The sequence below is a fragment of the Ceratotherium simum genome, chromosome 8 (genome assembly GCF_057802395.1).
Source record: "Ceratotherium simum simum isolate JZ-2026a chromosome 8, ASM5780239v1, whole genome shotgun sequence".
NCBI lineage: Eukaryota > Metazoa > Chordata > Mammalia > Perissodactyla > Rhinocerotidae > Ceratotherium > Ceratotherium simum.
Window position 1 is genome coordinate 58,164,500 of NC_141907.1, and position 23,241 is coordinate 58,187,740.

The 23,241-nt window shown below is 36.3% G+C and overlaps 1 protein-coding gene across 1 annotated transcript in view; it reads right to left on the minus strand.

The window, feature by feature from the left end:
* Positions 1-293: 293 nt before the first annotated feature.
* GC (GC vitamin D binding protein) overlaps positions 294-23,241 on the minus strand; it is a 32,406-nt gene continuing 9,458 nt past the window's right edge. Inside the window, exons 2-12 of the mRNA XM_004419158.3 lie at positions 20,974-21,043; positions 20,261-20,393; positions 17,883-18,094; positions 16,594-16,726; positions 16,190-16,284; positions 12,202-12,331; positions 10,919-11,121; positions 10,031-10,160; positions 9,473-9,570; positions 6,914-7,046; positions 294-323 (exon numbers count right to left, since the gene is read on the minus strand). Of these exons, the coding sequence (XP_004419215.1) occupies positions 294-323; positions 6,914-7,046; positions 9,473-9,570; positions 10,031-10,160; positions 10,919-11,121; positions 12,202-12,331; positions 16,190-16,284; positions 16,594-16,726; positions 17,883-18,094; positions 20,261-20,393; positions 20,974-21,043 (1,367 nt within the window). The remainder of the gene's footprint in view (positions 324-6,913; positions 7,047-9,472; positions 9,571-10,030; positions 10,161-10,918; positions 11,122-12,201; positions 12,332-16,189; positions 16,285-16,593; positions 16,727-17,882; positions 18,095-20,260; positions 20,394-20,973; positions 21,044-23,241) is intronic.

Genomic DNA, 23,241 nt, shown 5'->3' on the forward strand with positions numbered 1-23,241 from the left:
AAAATCCCTGAAATGATCTCTATGCCATCATGATCTTAGATGTGAGGTTATGATGGAGATAGTACCAGGCTGGGGACCTGGATTCTCGTCCTAAATGTGTCAGAAGTTGGTTGTGTAAACTCCTTAATTTTTCCAGATGTTTAATATTCTCATCTGTAAAACGCGTTTGAATAGATAATAGAATAAATAATTTGAAAGTCTCCTTCGCATTCTGTGATTTTTAAAATACATTGTACAAATCTTTGCTGCCTTTAAAAACAATACTCACCTAAGACAATACACATGCATCAGGACTATGGGGAATTTTTCATTTCAGCATCAATCTGAAATGAAAAAAGAATGTTATTTAATTCATGAAGTATTTTATTTGTAGACTACTAGATCATGCAGGAGGTATACCGGAATTTGAACCTTGCTTAGAGGAAAGGATTCTTGTCAAAATGCAGTTCTGTATTGAACTTCTTATTGACTACTCTTCACCTTTATCTAGTTTTACACCATCCCGGCCCTTGAAGAGTTTACAGTGTTCTAGGAAAAACAGACAGGAAAAAAATGACAATAGGGGTTGGCCCAGTGGTGTAGTGGTTAAATTCACACACTCTGCTTTGGTGGCCTGGGGTTCGAAGTTTTGGATCCTGGGCGGGGAGCTGCACACCGCTTATCAAGCCATGCTGCGGCAGGCATCCCACATATAAAGTAGAGGAAGATGGGCACGGATGTCAGCCCATGGCCAATCTTCCTCAGCAAAAAGAGGAGGATTGGCAACAGATGTTAGCTCAGGGCTAATCTTCCTAACCAAAAAAAAAAGACAATAGTTAATAAGTGCTAATCATTGGGTGTGTACAGAGTGTTAAGGGAGAACAGAGGAGCTTGAGTGTCAGGGGAAGATTCTCAGAGGTAATGTCTAAATCAAATCCCAAAGCTTAATGTAAGATATAGCCAAGTTATAGAGTGAGGATAGGGCAATCCAGGATGAGTCATTACACGCAAAATTGCTCTTGAGGTAAGAGCAAGTTTAATGTACTTGGGAAACTGCAAGTAATTCAGGAGAACAAATATAGGAGGAAGAAGAAGTAGTGATAGACCAGGCTGAAGAGGAAATCAAGGGTCCAAACTCTCTCGATTAAAAAAAAAAAAAAAAGGACTTCTGGGCCAGCGCCATAGTGTAGTGGTTAAGCACACTGGCTCCTCTTTGGCGGCTCGGGGTTTGGATCCTGGGCATGCACCGACGCACCGCTTGTCAAGCCATGCTGTGACAGGCATCCCATATGAAGTAGAGGAAGATGGGCACGGGTGTTAACCCAGGGCCAATCTTCCTCAGCAAAAAGAGGAGGATGGCGACAGATGTTAGCTCAGGGCTAATCTTCCTCACAAAAAGAAAAAAAAAGACTTCAATTTAGAAAGAATGTGAAGAATACCTTAACCTTTTTGTGTTTTACAAAGGTTATTTTGACATCAGTATAGAGATAGAATTGGGTGTGAGTCACTAGCGGAGGACTGGAGAAGGGAGACCCATTGGGAGGCCCTAATCCAGGTAAAGGACTACCTAACTTTAAGTACTGACAACGTAGAAGAAGCTAAGTGGGAGACTGAGAGATACTGAGGAGTTACAATTGATAGGATGTGGGCTTGGATTGGATGTGTATGGAAAAGGGAGAAATCAAGGACCACTGTTTTTCTCTTGGACGATGGGTTAATGGTGGTGATATTCCTAAATTTAGGAAATATAAGAGGAGGTTTCAAGGGGAAGATTTTGGGCATGTTGTTTGAATTTCTTGTGGGACAAGAGAGCCCCATAAACAGTTGGATAAAAAGTGTGCTGCTGAGAGAGAGATCCTGGCTGGAGGTAGAGATTTGGAGATTAAAGGCGTCTGTGGATGAGAACACTTGGGGGGAAAAGATAACATGGAAAGTGAAGAAAACTAAGGAAAAAACTCTGGAAAACATAGAAATTTAAGGGCTAGGTGGAAGAAGAGAACAATGTGAAACAGCACAAGAAGAGAAGAATCATAGAAGGACAAAAGGTAGGATATGATAATACAGATGACAAAGAAATTGTTTCAAGAAGGAAGGAATAATTGTGGGTATCAGGTATGTTGCAGAGAAGGCTGGTAAGATTTAGCAAGAGGGAGATTTTCAGTGTGACCTTGTCATTGGGGGTATGGTACCACCGGAAGCCGTACTGCAAAGGGTTGAAGAATTAATAGGAGATGTGAAGAATGTGAGTGTACACTACTCTCAAGAATCTTGGCTGTAAGGGAAGGAGACAGAAAAATATCTAGAAAAGAATGCTAATAAGCTAAAGTAACTTATTATTTTTAAGTTAAGGAGATAAGCAACTTTAAATTAGACAGAGCCAGTAAAAAGAAAATGTTAAAGCAAAAGAAGAGTATGCATAATGGAAGAAGATTCCAAGAAAGTGGCATGAATGGGATTCAGAGTGATACTACTGACCTGGTATCATATTTGCTATTTTAACAATAAGTTTAGATTTTCAATCAATAGTTAATAGTCTTTTGATATCAATACTTTGCTTTTGTTGTTGTTAGCTAAATTAGAGCTGAAGTCTGGCAATGACATGGAATGAGAGTCACAGACACATACGGAATAAACTTACGCAGAGGTTACGTGATGTTAGGAAAATCTTCTCATTCAACTCATCTGTAGAAGGGGAATTCAAATGGTACCTACCATTTAGAATTGCTTTAGATTATTCTATAAACACACACATGTATAAGGGTATTAATATTCTGCTTAAAATATAGTAATGGCTTAATAAATGCTGGCTATGACATTGAGAATCATAAAATCTAGTTATATGGAGAGATATAAAAACTACAGTGGATATGCCAGTTTTTCTTGAAGTATGAGAGGAGAAGAAAGAACGGGAGGGAGGAGGGGGTGAGAAAGGGGGAGAGAGAGTCAGTCTCCTCTTTGCCCAGCTTCCAATTGGGTATTTGCTTTTGTCTCTATGTTTTCAAGATTTTAATGATAACTCCAGCACGTAACAGTGGCTTTCTGAATCCTTCAGGAAATGATAGTTGATGCCCCTTAACACTCTGTTGCGACGTCTTAGAGGAAGCATGGTAATGAGTTCTCAGAAGAGTGGATAAGGAGGCCCTGCCTGAATGATGATGAAGAGGAAAAAAATAATTTCAAGTCTAATTTTGCTACTGCAAGTTTTTCTGCAGTCAGTGAGACTCTATGGAATAAAAGAAAAAATAAACCAATTCTGAGAGTGCCATGGCAAAGCCAAAAAAAAAAAATTACTGCTTGTTCTATTTCCTGGTCATTTCAAGATCAGGGTGAGGGTGAGGGTAGATTACCACGTAATGGAACACTAGTATGGTTCAGAAGCCCCTTTGCCACTCTTCCAGCGGCTGTGCCAAACATATTTAGAATGGCAGAGAGAGATGGATTCCTGGATATAAGTGACTTGGAGTGAATGTAATGGATAGGCATTACTTTTAAGGAAAAAGTTGTCAAGCAAATATAGGACAAGGAGATCTAACAATAAATTATAATCCAAATATTATAGGATAAGTGGGACAAATATTCACACTGAGCATTGAGAATTAAAGCGAAAGCTGTTCCAACAGGTTTTGCCTAACATGAAGTCAGAAAGCAGAGGCGAGCTGGCTTACCTCTCTATGAGATCAATAAGATCAATGTAGAAAGACAATCAAAAGGCTAGTAGAAACAGCAGAGGGTCTAATCTGTAGGTCCTCTAAATAATCAAATGTGTGCAAGTGTCTCCACAACTCCACTTATCTCACTCTTTATCAATTACTGAAAGATTGGCTACTCAGCAGCAGCACTGCTATAAATTTACTGGTTATAAAGCAAGAAAATAGAAAGTTACAAACCTGCCTTCTCATCATTGTAGTTGAAAATAACAAAGTTTTAAAATGGTAATATGTTATAATGAACAACATACTGAAAAGCAACTCAAAGAAACAAAAAGCAAGAGGCTTGAAGGAAGCATGTGTTTTTGTGCATAAAGTTCAATTTGTCAAAAGATAAGTGTGTACCTGGATAAACACATAATAAAGGGACTGGGGAAGGGTATTACAAAAATGATATTTTTGATAGAATGTAAAAAAAAAATTTAGACTTTTTTTAATTACTAAATTAGATCCTCAGAGCAAATTCTGCTGGTAGCAAACAATTTCTAGGTCAGACGATTTTATTTTTCTGGGATCAGGCAACCTAAATTTAGCTGTTATGTTACCAAAAGCAAATTGTTAGTAAAGAGAGGAACTGCTCAATTTAAGTGTTTTGTGTTAAATGTTTTGATGCCGATAATGACCAAAATATGTCAACACTCCCACTCTTTTAGTTTTTATGTTTAGAATCTTACATGGTTTGAATTTTAATGACAGATAAACATGATATATTTCTCAGCAGAATTTAAAAATAGGCATTTATTTTATTGAACTCATTTCATCTGGAATTCTGACTTTATAAATTGTTACAAACAAGATTAGCAAATAGGTTTGGACCTAGAGTATAAATGTAGAAATTGGAAGAGGAATCAGAATAAAGAAAAATGAACTAAATGATGTGACTCAATTTGTCAAACTGATTAAGACTTTGTTTTTTAGGCACTATACACTAAAAAACAAAACAAAACAAAACTTCAGAGAAGTGATATACATAGCCCAAAACTTTAAAAGATACACAGCCTAATTTTTAACAAGTTACTTTGAGTATAAAAGAGCTGCTATTGAGAACAGAGAATAGACATTTTCTAATTGGTGGAGAAAGCCAGACTAGACTCAGCAGAAATTATGAGGGGGACTATCATGGCTTAATTTGTAGGAAAATGTTCTCATACGTGAAGCTACCTGGCAATGAAATAGGTTACCACTAGGAGAAAATAAATTGACCCTAGGTATTTAAATGGAGGCTGAAAGATCTCTGGAAGGAATTAACTGAGTGCAAAATTACAGTAGATGATCTTTATATTCTTCTTAGTACATTTAAACTTTTGTGAGTTTTTTAAAATTAGTTCTTGGAGATTTTCAAACATGCTCTAACAGAATAATAAATAATAGAAATAGAATGGAAAAATAATAGAATAATAAAATGAAACCAGGATTTGTTGCTTTAATGATTTAATAAATGGATAAAAACTCCTGTGAATTCTTAGAGGGTGGGGGAAGTTCTTTAATTTATAGAAAAGGACTTCTAATTAGCATTAAGTCATTAGCCTAAGTGGTATTGCCTTTTATATTATAGTTACGTTATTTTATATACCAAAAATGATGGATCAAAAATGGGTCATAAATGCTTCTTCCCCAACACATGATGAAATAAACAATAACAAAATTCAGTCAACAAAATCTTGGCCACCACCAGAGCAGGGAAGGGATATAACATAGTATCAGAAAGAAGTGGGCTAAGGAAGAAAATATTTTGATATGGCATAGAGTTGCTCTTAACACTGCCTCTATATTTCAGAAATGGAGTGGGTGAGACAACAAAATTCTTGGAATTGTCATTAATATCTCCAAATTAGCAGTAAAGTGGAATGAAGAGTTCTCCTTTTCCTTTGACTCTTCTAAGTAATTGAAATGGTGGCTAGAGAGTTACAGGTCAAATGGAAGATCTGAACAAATGGGCTGAATGTTATCTCAAAAAGGCCAGCAAAACATCTCCCCATGGAATAGGATAGATACTGACTTGGTGGATAAAACTCTTATATAGGATACCTAACAAAATCTTAGAGAAAGCACAGATCAGGTCTATTAATGATGGACCCACACAGCCTAAACTGGTCTCTCCTCCCCTCCTTTACACCTTCAGTCTACATAAGGATAGAAGATGAAGCACCAGCCTCACACAGCGGTTTATAGGAGAAAACCAGTAGGCTCAGGTGCAGTGAAAGGGATACACTAATTCACTTCCTATCAGAAAACACAAGGTCTGGTTGGAACAGCCCATGTTATGCACCAGGTAAAAAAATAAATGATCTGGCATCTATGCAAATACATTTAAGAGAGACAGGGGAATATAGAGAGGAGGACGAGAGGGATGGGGAAAGGAGAATGGGAGAGAAGGTGGGGAGGAGGGAGAGGAAATGAGAGGGGGATGGGGATTGGAGAGAAAGGGAGAATCACATTTAAAGAGAGAGGAACTGAATAACTAACAAATTCTGAGGAGCAGTGAGAGAAATTGGAAAATATGAGTTCTAATTTCTTTATCTTTTGGAGTTGGAAGCCAATTGATATTGTCTAAAAGAAAAACTTGTAATTAAAAATGACTCCAACATTTTAATATTAATCTTTTTTGAACTTTTAGAAAATAACTGTTATGGTAAAGAAACATTTATGTGACCTTTAGTAATTAAGTTGCATTTCTTTTTCTCTTTTTATTAAAGCAAAATTTAATTTAATAATTTTTACAATTAAGATAGAAGGTATGGTATGATTCATTTTTCTAAAAGTATCTTTTTATCAATCTACCTACTAATACCTATATACGTATATATAATAAAATACATATATACTATATATAAAATAAAATTTTCATGAAAAATTTACTATGTGAGATGAACTAATATTTCTACTATATTCTTATTTTTCTCTTTCATTTAAAACTGTTAATAGGTTACAACATACAGTTTGAAAAACATTGCACTATACTGTGCTGCCTGTATTCACAAACACTTTTGTTTATTAAAAGGGTAAAATTTCATAAGTTTCGCAACTGTCTTAATTTGCTTTCAAATTAACATAACACGGAAACAGTCATTTTTCTTACTTTCATTGTAAAGACAAAAATGTTATAATAGCACCAGGAAAAGTCTGCCACATGATGGCACTTCAATAACAAGAAAGAAATGAGTAAATCCGAGGGCATAAGTTCTTAAAATACCATGCAGTGATAGTGGAGGGTCGAATTTTCTTACCTCAGAATCACAGTAGAGAGGAGGTGAGTTTATGGTACAGCACTTGGAAGCAAAGTCTGAGCGCTTCTCAACCAGCTCTTCGAGTTCTGTGGCTGTGGCATCAGGCAACTTTGCTCTTAATCGCTCTGCCAGTCTGAAAGACCATTTTTTTGGTAAGGTTTTACTAGATGTATTTTATAAACATTTCTAATGCAAAATGATAGCCACTTCAGATCTTTTACAATAAAAAATGAGAATAGAGGGGCTGGGCTGGTGGCATGGTGGTTAGGTTCCTGCACTCTGCTTTGATGGCCCAGGATTTGAGGGTTTGGATCCTAGGTGCGGACCTACACAGCACTCATCAAGCCATGCTGTGGCAGTGTCCCACATACAAAAAATAGAAGAAGATTGGCACAGATGTTAGTTCAGGGACAATCTTCCTCATACAAAAACAATAATAATAATAAATAAATAACTGAGAATAGAAATACTTGCCCCTCAAGAAAATTCCATATCTGTGGAATGATTTTTAGTGACTCAATTTGAGATTAGAAGGTGAAATTTGCACTTCTTTTAAGATCGTGAAAGTAAGCATACAAATTCCTGCTGTATTTTTATCCAGTCTTTCCCCTTTCATTGGCTCAATTATATCAACTTGAATGACTTCCTCTTCTGTTTTCCCTGACCTTTCGTCTTCTCTCCTGTTCTAGATTTCAAACTCCTTAATGAAGATTTCTCTTACAGGACTTCATGCCACCATAATGCTTTTTCTCTTCTTGCATATTTTATACAATTTCCCCTCAGTTTACCTACTTCTCAACTGGCTGTGCTGGAGAACACTGAAACAAGATCAGGAATCTTTGGCTCTGGTTTTTAAGCTCTATTCTTACCCAGCTCTCCATCTCACTTTCAAGATGGTGATAGGACTTGAATTCTCTTGATTCTTTCCCAGTTTGAACTATGATCTTCGTAGCTCTCTACCCTCATAATGGACAACTCCGCCTGGTTTTACTTTGTCCAAGAATACTTGCCAGCCCAGTAGTAGGCAATGGGAGGTAGAAGAGACCCAAATTTAACTAGAGTTGGGGTTAGCAAGGGTAGATGCTGGGAAAGGACAAGAGGGAAAGAGGGACCATTTTGTTGGTAAAGGCATTATTGAAATGAGTTGGTCCCAGCAGGGAGGGGAGGCAAGTCAGACCAGAAGAAATTCAGAGGATGGGAGGGGAGGATTTCAAATGCCTAGACTCAGTAATCTCAATCTTCTCTATTATAACCCTAAATGTCAATTTTACTACATTGGCATTTTTAATGTATTGAGATTATATAAATTATCACTCAACTGCCCCATGTAATCCTGGAGTTCAAAACTATTGTCAGAGAACTTAATCTTGCATTTTCTGTTTAACATTATTCTAGACTGCCTCCATAATAGTCTATTAATTATACAATTAATTTTCTGATAACTGGGAAATAACTGTTCTGAACTTACATTTTCACAGTTTTTCATTTTCTTTTGGAGCTTTGCTAAAGTAGACTTCATGGGAGTCATTGAAGGATGTGTCCTACTTTTGGGATTCTCTAGAAAGGTCTTTTTGTGGACTTCTATTTGTGCTTACTTGAGGCCCATGTTGTTCAAGATGATTTGAAATGGGTCTAAGAAATTTACTTAATGAAGTTGAGAATGACATGGTCTTCTCAACAGACATTTTCCGGGAAACCAGTAAAACTTCTTTCATTATTATGGCCTATTATCTTAGTGTTAACACCTGCTTATAAAGAAATGCTGTGTTCTTTTACTTGAGAAAAACGACTATTGTACAACATGATTGATTTGACATTTCAATTTCCAATTAATACAGAATATCTGTTGGTGATTGGTGATACTACTCTTGACTGGAAGTTTGGGTCATCTTGTCAGATAATACGCCGTGAAGTTAGAATTTTTCAGCAGTTGTATAGTTTCTCAGTTATGTACAGTGACATCTACAGATAGCTTTGGGGTAAGAATGTTGATAAACTATGGGCTAATTTTGTCTTTTTTGAATCAAGTCCCTGCAGATCTTGTAATTTATATTTTTGTGGTTGTACTCTAATCAACATCTCATCAGATATATATGATATTTTTTTCCCCAGAAAATAACTGTTTCTTCTTACACAGATATTAGATTCTGACTACTTTTCAAAACTCTCTTAATTGCACCTTCTCTCTCTCTCTTTTTTTTTTTTTTTTTGCTGAAGAAGTTTCACTCTGAAATAACTTTCGTTGCCAATCTTCCTCTTTTTGCTTAAGGATGATTCGCCCTGAGCTAACATCTGCGCCAGTCTTCCTCTGTGTTGTACGTGGGTCGCTGCCACAGCATGGCTGCTGATGAGTGGTGTAGGTCCGTGCCTGGGATCCAAACCTGGGCCACCAAAGCAGAGCTCGCTGAATTTAACCATGAGGTCATGGGGCCCCAAATGCATCTTCTCTTTTTATTACTCATTTAGCAAATCTCAAGTCTTCAATTATGCTTTCAAATCGCAATATCAGGATAAAATTGTCGATAAATGTGGAGGAAACAGCCAGAACAAGTTCCTTACTTTTTCTTGTACTCAGTAAATGTGTTTTCTGAATAATCTCCACATAGTTCTTGTCCCTTGTCAATGAAAGAAGATAGTTCTTTCTTCAGTTGAGGGCCCTGAAAGAAAACAATAACTACATAAAATTATTTGTCTTAAAATGCTGTTCCAGGAGGTATTAAATCAGAATTCCATGTAATGTATCAGTAGGAGTGTTTATTATCTACCCCACACATTGGCAAACATTTTCTACAGAAGGCCAGATAGTAAACATTTTAGGCCTTGTAAGTCACATATAGTCTTTGTTGTAGTTATTCAACCTGCCAATCTGCAGCTATAAACAATGCATAAACAATGAGTATGGCTGTGTTCCAATGAAACTTTATGAATACCGAAATGAATTTCATAGTTTTAATGTGTCATGAAATACTTTTTTTTTTTTTAACCATTTAAAAATGTGAGACCATTCTTAGCCTACAGGCCATACATACAAATACAGGCACTGGGCCAGATTTGGCCTGTGAGCTGTAGTTTGCAAACCCTGGACCTATTTGATAAAGAAAATGTAGCAAATTAGACCTTAGCCTTAAAACAGGCAGCAGAGTCTTCAGAGTGACAGCATTCATCAAGGCTTTTCAGGGTTGGCTCGAGTATTTTACTGAGGAATACTTCTGGAATATGAGTCCTCCCACTCAGCTCAAATGTATACCTGGCAGGGGGGAAAGGAGATAATACTCTTTAACATGTGTAGATTTGTATATACATGTCATGTTTTGAAATTTGACATTTATTATAAAGGCAGAACATCTGGCTTCTGCATCTTAATTGAAAATAAAAGATTTAGCTAAAACTGACTCCAAATCAACAGATTGTAGATTAAAAACAATATTCTCATAGAAATACAAGTTAATAGTTGCTTTAAAGCTACTGTGACTAGTTAATACTGAATTAAAACTGCGTGTATTATATATACGTTTGTATATGTTACATGTAAACATCTGTCAAATGCATATGAAACTGTCTTTTGTGCAACTATAATACAATAAACCCTATATAAAGCATCAAGTAGGTACCTTAAGTACCTTTCTGTGAAGGTAGATTTGTGTAAATTCTTCTATCGTCTTATCCCATTGCTGTCTATGCATTTATAAAAACAATGAGTATTTAGACAAAGGTAAATAAAAGTTTCAGTCCAAATTCCATCTAAATTCAGCTAATTTTGGTAATTAATTCTTCTGACCTGTTAATTCAAACTATTTGTGAAATATATTTTCACCATAAGTATGCATATACTCACAGTGTATGCAGTTCATGGTATATGCAACCCATGGTGTATTTTAGTTCTTTTCTTAGTTGGATGAAAGTAGATAAAGGTTTATGATTTCTTCCCATTTAATTTCTTTGTCATTTAATGCTAGTGAATATCAATACTGTCAAGAAAAAAAAGTACTCAGATCAGCTACTTACTGATCGAGGGCTTTGGTATTTCCTTTACTGCACACTTCTTTATTTGTGGGCAACTCAACATCTGGCAGCTCGAGTGGTTGGGCAGCTGGCATGAAGTAAGTGCACACAAAAATGCCCATGGGTGTTTTTTCTTGACAACAGTCATGAAACTTAGAATTCTTCGTGGATAATTTGTCACAGATTTTTAGTGAGTATTCAGGCAGCTACAAAAGCAATTGTGAGTTTGTACTTTGTTAGTTTCCTATTTGGTCTCGTTAAAAATAAGGAAGGCTTACATAGGCTTACAAACCCTGGCATGATATATATAAAAGTCAGTGTGAATGCTCTTAGAAAGTAAATTGGTAGAATATTTTTGGAGAGCAATTTGTCAAAATCTATTAATAGCCTTAAAATGTACAATTTGACTTCCAAGAATTTATTCTCATGAAATAATTATGGGTGAAGGGAAGATTTAGCTATAAGGCTATTAAGGGCAGCATTGCTTAAAATATTGAAAAACTAAAACAACCTAAATCCAATAATAGAGGACTGGTTAAAAATACGGTATATCTAGGAAGGTAGATGCAGTACATGCAATAGATATTTACAATAGAGTTCTACTTAGCTGTTATAAGTCAGGTTATAGAAATCACCTATTAACACAGACATGTATTCTTAATGGAAAAAGACCAGGCAACACAACATATCTATTCCTAAAAAGGTCCACAGACTTGGAGCGACCTTTATCTAAAGCAACTGTTCAAATTCATATCCACTTGAAAAGATTATGTAAATTAAAAATGGTGAAGAAAATTGAGATGACCATCAAATTATAACAGGTATGATAAAAAACATTAGTAGCTTCTAATAGTTTGGTGGTTGAAATGTTGTCTAATAGAACTTTGTGATGATGAAATGATCTGTATCTGTACTGTCCAATGCTATTGAGCATTTGAAATGTGGCTAGTGTTACTGAAGAACAAGAAGTTTAAATATTATTTAAGTTTAATTAATTATAATCAATAGTGGATACTGTATTAGGCTGTGCAGGTAGAGAAAGGTCTTGGGAATTAGATAATCTCATTCTTGTCGTGTGTGTGGACTTTTGTACTTACTAGTTGTGTGACTTCAAATTATTGATCCCTGCTAATCTTCTGTTTGCTCATCTGTAAAATGGAGCTACCAATATATTTAAATATCATAGGGTATGAGTGAAGATTCGTTGAGATGATGCATGTAAAAAGCAGCTTAGAAAGAGTGCCTACCACTCAATACATGGTACATGATGGTGATGATTCTCTTACCTCCTTGGCCATGCAGTCCTCAGAGGTAGACTTACAGCACGTGGAGAGGATTGTGGTAATATCTTCAGCGAGTGGCAAAACATCCTCCAGATCAGCAGTGGGCACTTTTTGGGCTAATTTTATGAGATGGCTAAACAGTTAAAGATGAGTTGTTAGCTTACCCATATTCTCAGTTTTTTTGGTTTCATTATGAACATACAATCTGGAGGAATAATACCGTAATTTCAACTCTTTGTCCTCAACAGCTACATGAGCACATCTGCTACGTGATTGGTCCCATGTGCCAAAGCCACTATTCAAAATTCAATCATCGCTAATGAAACCTTTCATATTTTCAGTACTGATATGCAGTTTCTCTTCTGGCCAGATCTACGTAGTTGAAGTACGCCTTTAAAATGTTAGCTCTAAAATACCAATAAAGCAAGCACTAACATCTCTATTCGTAAGGCCAATGTTGTATTTTTGTGGCCCCTCATAAGCTTTTTAAAAATGTTTTTATAAATTCATTTAGAAACTACAGATGAAATAAAAGAAATAATGAAGACCTATAGCCCTAGGCCAGAGTTAATAAATGTTGATGTTTTGGTATACAACTCTGAAGTATTTTATAAGATTTAGAAGGTATTAAGTATTTTATAAGGGATATTATATTATTCACATATTTACCTTTTTCATTTAATATATCAGGAATATGTTCTATATCATTAAATATTCTTTTTAAGTTGTGGAAAAACACATGATATTAAGGTTGCCATCTTAACCATTTTTAAGTGTATAGTTCATTAATTTTAAATATATTCACTTCGTTGTATAACAGATCTCTAGAATTTTTCATCTTGCAAAACTGAAACTCTATACCCATTAAACCCTGATTTTTCCCCTCACTCTCAGCCATTGCCAACCATTTTTACTTTCTTTTTCTATGATTTTGACTACTTTAGGTACTCCATGTGAGTGGAATCATACAATATCTGTCCTTTTGTGACTGCTTATTTTGCTTAGCATAACATCCTCAACGTTCATCCATAGAGCAGCATGTGACAGGATTTGTTTTAAGGCTGCATAATATTCCATCACATGTATATACCACTTTCTTTATCCATTTTTCTGCCAATGGACGTTTGAGTTGCTTCTATCTCTTGGCTATTGTGAATAATATTGTAATTAACACGAGTGTGCAAATATCTCTTTGAGATCTTACTTTGAATTCCTCTGGATATATATGCAGAAGTGGGATTGCTGGAACATGTGGTGAGTCTATTTTTAAATTTTTGAGGAACCTCCATACTGTTTTCCATAATGGCTGCACCATTTTGCATTCCCATCAACAATGCACAAGGATTCCAATTTCTCCACATCCTTGCCAACACTCATTATTTACTGTTTTTTTGGTAGTGTGGGATGATATCTCATTGTGGCTTTGATTTGCATTTTTCTTGTGATTAGTGATGTTGAACATCTTTTCATATGCTTGTTGGCTATTTATTTGTCTTTTTTGGAGAATTGTCTATTCAATTCTTTTTAATCGAGTTATTTTTTGTTGTTGAGTTGTAGAAGTTCCTTATCCATTCTGGATATTAAACCCTTATTAGATATACGACTTGCAAATATTTTATCCCATTCTGTGGGTTGCCTTTTCACTCAGTTGATTGTTTCCTTTAATGCACCAAAATTTGTTTGATGTAGTTCCCTTTGTCTATTTTTTCTTTTGTTGCCTATGCTTTGATGTCATTTCTAAGAAATCTTTGCCAAGTCCAGTATCCTGAAGCTTTTCCCCTATATTTTCTTCTAGGAGTTTTATAATTTTAGACCTTATGTTTAGGTCTTTAATCCATTTTGAATTAATTAATATGGTATAAGGTAAGGGCTCAACTTCATTCTTTTGCAAATAGATATCCAATTTTCCCAGCACCGTTTGTTGAAGAGACAATCCTTCCCCTATTGTGTAGTCTTGGCACTCTTGTTAAAAATCTTTTGGCCAAATACATGAGGGTTTATTTCTGAGCTTTCTATTCTGTTCCATAGGTCTATATCTTTTTATGGTGGTGCTACACTGTCTTGATGCCTGTTGTTTTGCAGTGTGTTTTGAAATTGGGAAGTGCAAGGCCTCCAACTTTGTTCCTTTTCAAGATTGTTTTGGCCATACAGAGTCCCTTAACATTCTGTATGAATTTTAGGATGTTTTTTTCTATTTCTGCAAAAAAATACCATTGAGATATTGATAGAGACTGCATTGAATCTGTAGATTGCTTTGGATAGTATGGACATTTTAACAATATTAATTCTTCCAATCCATGAGCACGAAATGTCTTTCTATTTATGTCTTCTTTGATTTCTTTTAATAATGTTTTATAGTTTTCATTAAATACTCTTTTACAATATAATTATAACAAATTGCATGGTGATGGTGCTCAGGGCAAGCTGCCCCAGGAAGCACCACTCTGGTATGCGGATTATTTCGAGCTGAAGACAATAAGAACATTTGACCTCCCCCACTAACTGCCTAAAGAATTTGACATGGTGGCTCCTTCCTGGAACAGATCTTCTATCATGATGGCTGTAATGACAATGTAAAATAGATGTTACAATGGGAAGGGCACCAAGCCCCTTTTATCAAAAAACTCTATCTCTCCCTGACCACATTATCTATAGATGACCCTGAAAAGAATTGTCCTCCTGCCCTCTGAAGTCCCAGGCCACTACCCACCCCCAACACACTCCTCGCCTTTAGCTGCAATACTTAAGCAAGCAGCTTAGACAGAGGGACGAGTTGCTCATTTCTGAGTTTCTCCCATGTATACATGTTTTTAAACTTGGTATTATTTTCTCTTGCTAACCTGTCTTGTTAATTATTTGGCCAGCCAGAAGAACCTTAAGGAAAAGGGCAGAGGGAGATTCTCTCTCTTCCCCCGACAATGGCATTCTCTCATGTGGATATACCATAATTGATTTACATGTGCTCTATTCTAGGGACATTTAGGAAGTCTCTAACTTTTTCATATTTTTAAAAAACAATATTTTTAGCTAAATCTTTGTTCACACTCAATGCTGTCTCTTTGGAGTAAATTCCTAGACACTAATGCAAGTATAAATTAATAATTAAGATATAAAGCCACCTGTAAGATATATATATATATGTATTATAAATTCCTATGTTCTACTTGCCAAACACACTCTCTTAATGCAAAAGGAAAACTAAATGGAAGGGCTACAGAAAATGCCATTTAGTATTTGAGTAGTTATAATGGAAGATTATTTTTAAAGGACTCATGAAAGCAGTTTCTGTTCTCATTAGGGAACTTTAATATCTGGTGCCAGCATGAAATAGATTCTTTCACTACCTTTAGAGGAAAAAAGCTGGTGGGTCAGAGTAAAAGGAATTAAAGAGACTGTAAATACTGAAAAAATAAAGCTAGCAAATCTAAATGTCTGAGGAGACATGAGAGAAGTATAAACTTAGAAACTGTCAAAAGTAAAATACAGAGTTAACAGTAACCATACATCAAAGTGAAGGTTACAAATAAGGTAGCTAAGTAATTAGAATAAATTCACAAGGCTTAAGAGATATATACTATATAGCAAAAAGCTTCCTGTAACAAAGAATTCAGGAAGTTTCATCCCAAGAAAAAAATGGACAAAGCAAATAAGAGGTGATGAACAAAAAAAGATTTGTTTTTGCTTTTGTCTTTGTAATATAGGGTAAAATGATTATTGAGGAAATAATTTCTAGTGGTCTACCAGTTTTCCCATATGAGTATATAGAAAAGGTTGATTAAAAGCAAATCTCATGTTTTACAACATAGCCTTTTTCCTCATTCATATTTTGTGTAGAGAAAAGAAAGAACCGGGCCATATTTTTGAGGATTATTGGAGCATAAGACTATAGTCTGTACCTTCTATTACAAACATTTGCTTAGAGAATGATAATGTTATGGATGGATAGTACAGAATCGAAGAGCTAAACATGCTGATGGTGCCTCATCCCTACCTGAGCCTTGATTTCTCCTTCCCATAAGCAGCATATTGTGAACAGGCTCTATTTGACATAATGGTGAGAAGTGATAAATGTTTAATCTGGAGTCTCTAGAAAATAAATGAGAATCTCATTAGATGGTCAAGATCCATTTAAAGCAGTGTGCAGGATGGCACAAAGAGACTTTATCATGATTTTTTTTTTTATTGATGACTAGAAAACTGAATTCTGACTAAAGGAAATTATTGATATTTCTTTCCCAGAGATGGTTATGTTTATTTTTCCAATTAAAAAAATGCAAAAGAGGCGTTTTAGAAACTTTCAGTGATTCCAAAATCTGAACTTCTACTATTATTCAAAAGGAATGACGTTAATAGAAGAAAAAACTTAGAACATAACTGTAATAAAATGACACCTACCTCTTTCAAAAAGCACGCTGTCGGGCTTGGGGAGGTACAGCAGGACCCCACCATAGAGAGATAACTCTTGGTGTAACCAACTAAAAGTGGCAGAGGAGCTTGTCCATAATTAATGGAATATTCATATATAAATCTGTGGGAGAAAATACCAGGATTGGTCAAAATGTTTGTGGGAAACAAAATTTACTTTTTCATAAGGATTTTGATGGAGAAAGGATGCATGTTACATTAGTTTATCATTTTAATATCTAAAAAGCACTAGAGATTTAGAGAAAGGTGTATAAAACTAGTCACTTTTAATCAATATTTTCATTAAAAAATAGGTTCTTTCCTAAATTTCCACGTGGATTACTTGAGAGGAGGGGCCATTTGTCCCTTTATTCATTTAGTGTCTACCAGGTGCACTGCCACGGTAGCTGCTTATTAATGTTGATAGAACAAATCAAAACGAATGTAATGGATTTACTTTTCATTATCTATCTCAGTTTACTGTTTGACAATTGCTATGTATAGGCTTACTTATTGTTGAAATATGTTTAATTTTTAGGAGCACAAGCCCCTAGGGGCCTAAAAGAGACTCTGAAATCTTGGGCAAAATCCAAAATTTACAGGGATAGGCAAGCCAACTGATTTTTATAAAATCATGACCCTGATTTCATACTTCTAAAGCCAGTTTGAATGACATTGCTTTTGACTTGTGTGTGTGTATATTGCATTATTATAAATAGATTTTTTTCATTTTTTATGATCTTCCAAGACTAATATAATCAATATACAATCTGGCTCCTTGTGAATGTTAAATAATCAGAAGGTCAAAGTAATATGTTCACTTATGTGGTGTAACATATCATGTTCACAACTGTTTCTGGGTATGTACTGTAGGAATAAAAAAAGCTATTTTTTACGCTTTATGGGAATTATTTAAAATGTGCACAGCAACAAAATAATTTCTATCAGATGGAGTGTGCAAGGATCCCTAGCATAAGGGAAATCACAAAAGCTGCTGTCATATATTTGAAAATGTCATGGGGACAGGGGATCCAAGTGATTCTGCTTCAGATAATAGAATTAGGATGAGTAGGTGGGAGTTTAGGAAAGTTGATTTCATCTGGCCTTTACAACAATCAGCACTGACAGAGAGATGGGCTGTCTTGGGTGACAGTCAAGTTCTTGTTATTGGCAATTGTCCAGGTTGCTGTAGAAGAGGTGTTTGGATAGTAGGGAGTTAGACTAGACATGTTTCTAATATTTTATGCCCTGAAGTTTTACTTATGATGAAAGCAGCTTACTGCTCAGCAAATCCCTTGGGATCCTTCCTGAATGCCTCGCAGATTTCGTCATTTTGTGGCTCTACATAAGTAGGAAATTCTTGTGGCTGGTGCTTCAGGGCAGCCATACAGAGTTTCCTCTCGAGGCCCTCTTTGGTACAGCACTCAGCGGTTCCTGGGTGCACCGGGAATGGGGAGTCACTTTCACAGGACTTAACAGACAGTGCTGAGGTCTAGAATGAGAGAAGAAAAACAAGTAAACTCATATATACGCAAGTTTCCAGGCTGTAGTTCTCCATTCAGTATAACATTTTAGTCTTAAATTTTAAAAATCTCTTTAGTAACAAACTGTCCATGCCAAAAGCTCCTCCAGATGATTTGTCAGCATGACAAGTTGCATAATTATAGAAAGTACAGGGTCTTATGCTAACAAATGACTCAATAGGACAAAAATAGAAGCTTCATTGACAACTGGACTGTGTTTGATTGCAGCCATTAGAGGTTTTATTTTCGACCTCAATGTTTCTCCAGAAGGATATTAACATCTCTGAGGAGGAGGGACATCATTTGAAAAAGCTCCACTGGTGAATCTAATATGACCTCCCACCTGTTTTCTGCTGCAAATACCTCACTGAGAATGAAGACCTTCCTCTGCCCTCCTTTGCTCCCTTTATGAAATGAGCAGACTCTTAATTGTTGACTGCTTTAGTCTTCTGCACTGGTTTGCATTCTCTTACCCACTGGTTCTTGAGCCTGCTTTTGCATCAGAATCACAGAGTGTATAAAAACAGGAAATGCCTGGACTGCACAGTGCAGAAATTCTGATTCAGTATGTCAAAGATGAGGCCTGAGGACCTGTTTTTTCCAATGCCCAAAGTTTATTCTGGTGCAACTTAATTTACTGCCTCAAAATTTACTGCCTGGTGCAACTTAATTTACTGCCTCAATACATGTGGGCAGACTAAGCCCATGGTAAAGGCACCACCAAAGCAATTGTAGCAATAAGATGTTCTTTTTGGAAAGAATTTGCTATTTGGAATAAAAATATAGAATAGAAATAGTCATCATAGGAAAAATTATTTTGGGATTTACATGGGAAAAAGTACTTTGACATCCTGACACTTATTCTACAAGTTAGTCATCTTTTTAAGGCCAAACTTCTAAAGGTCTTTGCTATTGATGAAGGAAAGCAACATGATGAATTAGTTATGTAAACCAAAAGTAAACATCTCTGAATACTCTCCCACACCTATCTTCTCTCAGACTCTCAGAACTTAGGAATTCTTAGGAACTCTCTTTTTATCCTTATCTCTCTTCATTGAATCTCCTGTCTTTCCATCTCTCTCCCTAGCAACTTTCCTGTTTTTCCTTTTTTATTACCTTCTTTCAAATAAAAAGATTTAAAAAGAAAAAGTTTCAACACATTTTTAAAAAATGCTTTGAACAAGCAGGAGAAAGAGGAAGGTGTTTTGCAAGAAATGTCAATGCCATCTCTGTTCTCTTATGATCTGTGTCTACCATCCTGGAGCTTATCTTTGGTCAAGGGATGGGTCAGCAAATGTATGAAATAAAAGAAAAATGTGTTCTGTTATTTTGGGCATGGTTGGTAGTTTGCTTGTTAAGGTGATGCAGAAGTTCAGGTTGAAACAATGGGTATTTGTGGAGTCGATGGTGGGAGAAAATGATTATTAAATTCTTAGAAAGTAGATAAGAGCCCGATAAAGCAATTAATGGGTGAGAATAATCATTGTATAGAATGTATTCTAGTCAAATCTTTGGAACATTGTTTCTGCAGGCTAACAGCTCCAGGCTGGAGCAGGGAGACATTTGTCCCTAGCGGCCTTTATCAAGATACTTCTAAATGTCTTTGCATCAGGCCTGTTGACGGTATTAGTAAATTGCTAGAAACACCTGTGGTTTCACTTTTTTCAACTACTTTCTAAATTTTGAACCCTGTCATTTCAGCATTTTAATTTCTGCATATATACTTTAGGAGAGAAAACCCAGAACCTACTATATGTATTTAGGGCAACTTTTGAACCCCAAAATAATTTGAGGCCAACACTAAATTATTCTGGGGCAGTCAGTACCAGTCTTGGCATGATAAAGGTATGGTAGGGGAAGGTTGTTAAGATATACAGAATATATTAGAACTATTTCAAAAAGTTCATAAATCAATATACACCACAGTTTTCTCATTTGAACCTTTAGAACTAATGGGCAAAATTGATTCATTACGCTAGAATAAATGTGGGCTTTAGGAATAATAGGCTTCATATTTCCCCCAAACCTGTAGTAGAAGGATTTGCTGTCTAAGACTTCCCCAAGATATGGCATAAAGGCCTATCTGGGCTTCCTTCTATGGGCCACCACAGATGTGGCCAGCGACATAAACCTACTCTGTTGTCATAGCAGTCAGGGTTGGCCCCTTCAGCACAGCAGGCTTCTGTCAAGGAGACAACTTCATTCACAAGATTACTGATCTGTTCAAATGTGCCACTGGGAAATTTTCTGCTGTATAGGACCATCGATCTAAGGGGAAAAATAAGTCAGTATATTTAGAATAAAGAAATTTTCATATTTGTACATATTAAAATACGAAATCTGTTCAATTTTTTAAAAGAATATTACACACATTTTCTTGACAAACTAAAGAACATGAGGTTGACTTTAAAAGCTAGTTTTTGTTCTAGGTACACTAATCTCGTAAAGCAGAAATTGAATTTGGAGGTTTCATCAAACCAGCCTCATGTTCTCTTTCCTCTTGAGTCTCCCCAAATGAACCTGTTCTGTACTGTGTTGTCTTGTTTACCAGAATCCTAGCATGTACTATTTGCGTTTTAATTTACCTTAGAAAACTATGCTTACTTATTCTCTTTTAACTCATTAATAAACTTGTAACAAATTTTTAGACCATCATAATGATAGTTCAACTGGAATCCTTGGATATCCTCCATGTGCCTGACATCTCCACCCACGTTGATGCTGGGGCTCTATCTTCTTGATTTTAACAGAGATCAGGTCAGCCCTCCATGCTGAATTGAAGTTACCTCACCTGTAGTTTCATCCAAGGTCAAGTAGCCAAGAGAATGCGTTTATACCTCATACTTACAGAGTTGCGAAGTCATCTTTTCCGAGACTGGCGAGTTCCTTGCAGACTTTATCCTTCTCATAATCTCGGCCTGGGAACCAGAAATAGAAAAAATTGTATCTTTTCCTTTTTAATGAATGTTACACTAAATGTGTCTGTATAAAGGAATCCTCCATATGATTCATGTAAGGTGAAAGTAGCATTTTTCTTAATATCTATATGCAATTTCATATTTGGTGCCTTTCTAGCTGTTTTCTCACAATGGATCCGAATTTTATGGCATACTATAAATTTTAATGAACAGCAGAAAAAGCGAGAGTGAGCTAATACTGAAAGGTGATAAGTCAAGTGATATATGCCAACTAGTGAGTCAGAACCTATTGAAATGGCAAGCATTCTCTTAGGTCCTATCTTGATAATAATGCTAAAATGGGACGTTCTATCCCTTCTTTCTTTGTCTGTTTCACCTAATACCTGGAAAGAAATAAGATCAAAAGATAGATGGAGGGTATCTACATTCCAAAGTAAAGAGAGAACCCCACTAATGCAGGACTGTGAAGGAGATGTGTGAGAGATGGTGTTGCCATCCTTGGCCCATTACCCACCTCCAGGCTCCATAAGGAAAGGCTAGGATTCAGCTGAGGGAAAAGACGGAAACTAGGCAAAATATTTTTTGGAGAAATTTGTCAGTGTGGTGGGTTTGGAGGAACGATGGAGAGTGCTTCCCCTAACCTCAGTCATGGTGAGAGGAGCTTCAAAGAAAACACTCAGAGACCTTGATAGGTGACCCTTGGAGTTTGAGGTATAACGGACAGGTGTCTGATTCAGACAGGAGAAATCTAAATGATGAAAGGGGCTGGTTAATTGGCCCAGGGCAACAAAGGAGAGGGCTGTGAGTGGGAAGCTGTGCTGTGGCCTGTGGACCTGATGTAAATGTCCCCTCACCCCCCAAAAAGGGCTATCCAGAGGGTAGTGGGCTGCCAACAGTGGGACATCTCTGTTGCAGAGGCAATTTGGAAATAAGAGGACCAAAGGAGAAGTCTTAAGATGCCAGCTACATGTGAGAGATCCCCAGGGATATTGGTAAAGAGATCTCCAAAGAACCCACAGAGAGAAAATGTCAACTTTGAACATCTCCCATAACCAGAGGAAACAATACTATCTCACCAAGCTGCCCATTGAATTAGTTTTTCCTACTGCTTACCTCTCCTGCTAGCTTCTCATTTCCCTGTGTTAACCTTGCAAGAGCTAAAAGCAGCCCAGAGAGTGAGACGAAGGAGAAGAGAACAGGCAGAGAGAAGAGAGGAAAGTGGACATGTCTCCCTTTGCCACCATAGGAAACAGGCTGAAACAGGCTTGATCTGGGGAAGTAGCTTCAACTTTAAATGAATTTATGAAGTTTTGACTATTAAACCAGACATTCCCATGACTGTCATTAGGTGGTTATTTCAAGGTTCAAAAGGACGTTTTTATTATTTGAGCAAACAGGAAAATCATAGAACCTACTCTTAAGTCCATTCAAGTGGTTGGGAAGCACTAGTTCCCACAGGAGGAGATGAATTCTTTATTGCTGATGAGACCTACTTGTTCAACATACCTGTTACATATACAATAGTGTGGACACATGGAAGGCAGCTGAGGTTTTTCTTCCCTGATTCATAATTTACACAAGTAAGTTTAGGAAACTTCCCAACACTTTATGATATATCTTTCAAAAAAAAAAATGTAAGAAGTATGTAAATGACCCAGTTTCTGTTCTGAAGTAAGTAGTTTTAATGTTTAACTTATTCTCCTTGATTTAAATATTGGGAAATCCATCTCGGGTGATATGGTGGCAACTGCTGTCACGCCTTTTACCCCCAAATGTCCTCACCTCTCTAACAGTTTCAGCTCTGTCCAAGAGTGAATATACATAAGCCAGGGTAGAAATTTTAGTTTTATGGTTTGGAGTGGAGGTGGTGGTTGGATAAAAGCTGGGGAGGTTTTTTTTATTTTTCTCGCTTTTAAAAAGTTTCTCTTTAGGATTTGTTAGATTTAATGGTGAAAATGTCTGATACTGGAGAAAATTGCCTGCAGATGAAGGTTGCATTGTCTGTCTTTCAGGTGGACTACTCAAAGTGTATTACTGAGGTGAGAGGAGTCAGAATTGAGGGACAAAGACATTCGTAAGCAGCACTTTGTAATAAGAAACCAATTCACGCAAATGCCATCAAAATCACATAGAAGGTGGAAAAAAACTTACATGTTCAAATCTCACATTATTTTGGAAACTAGGACACGACAGTAGGA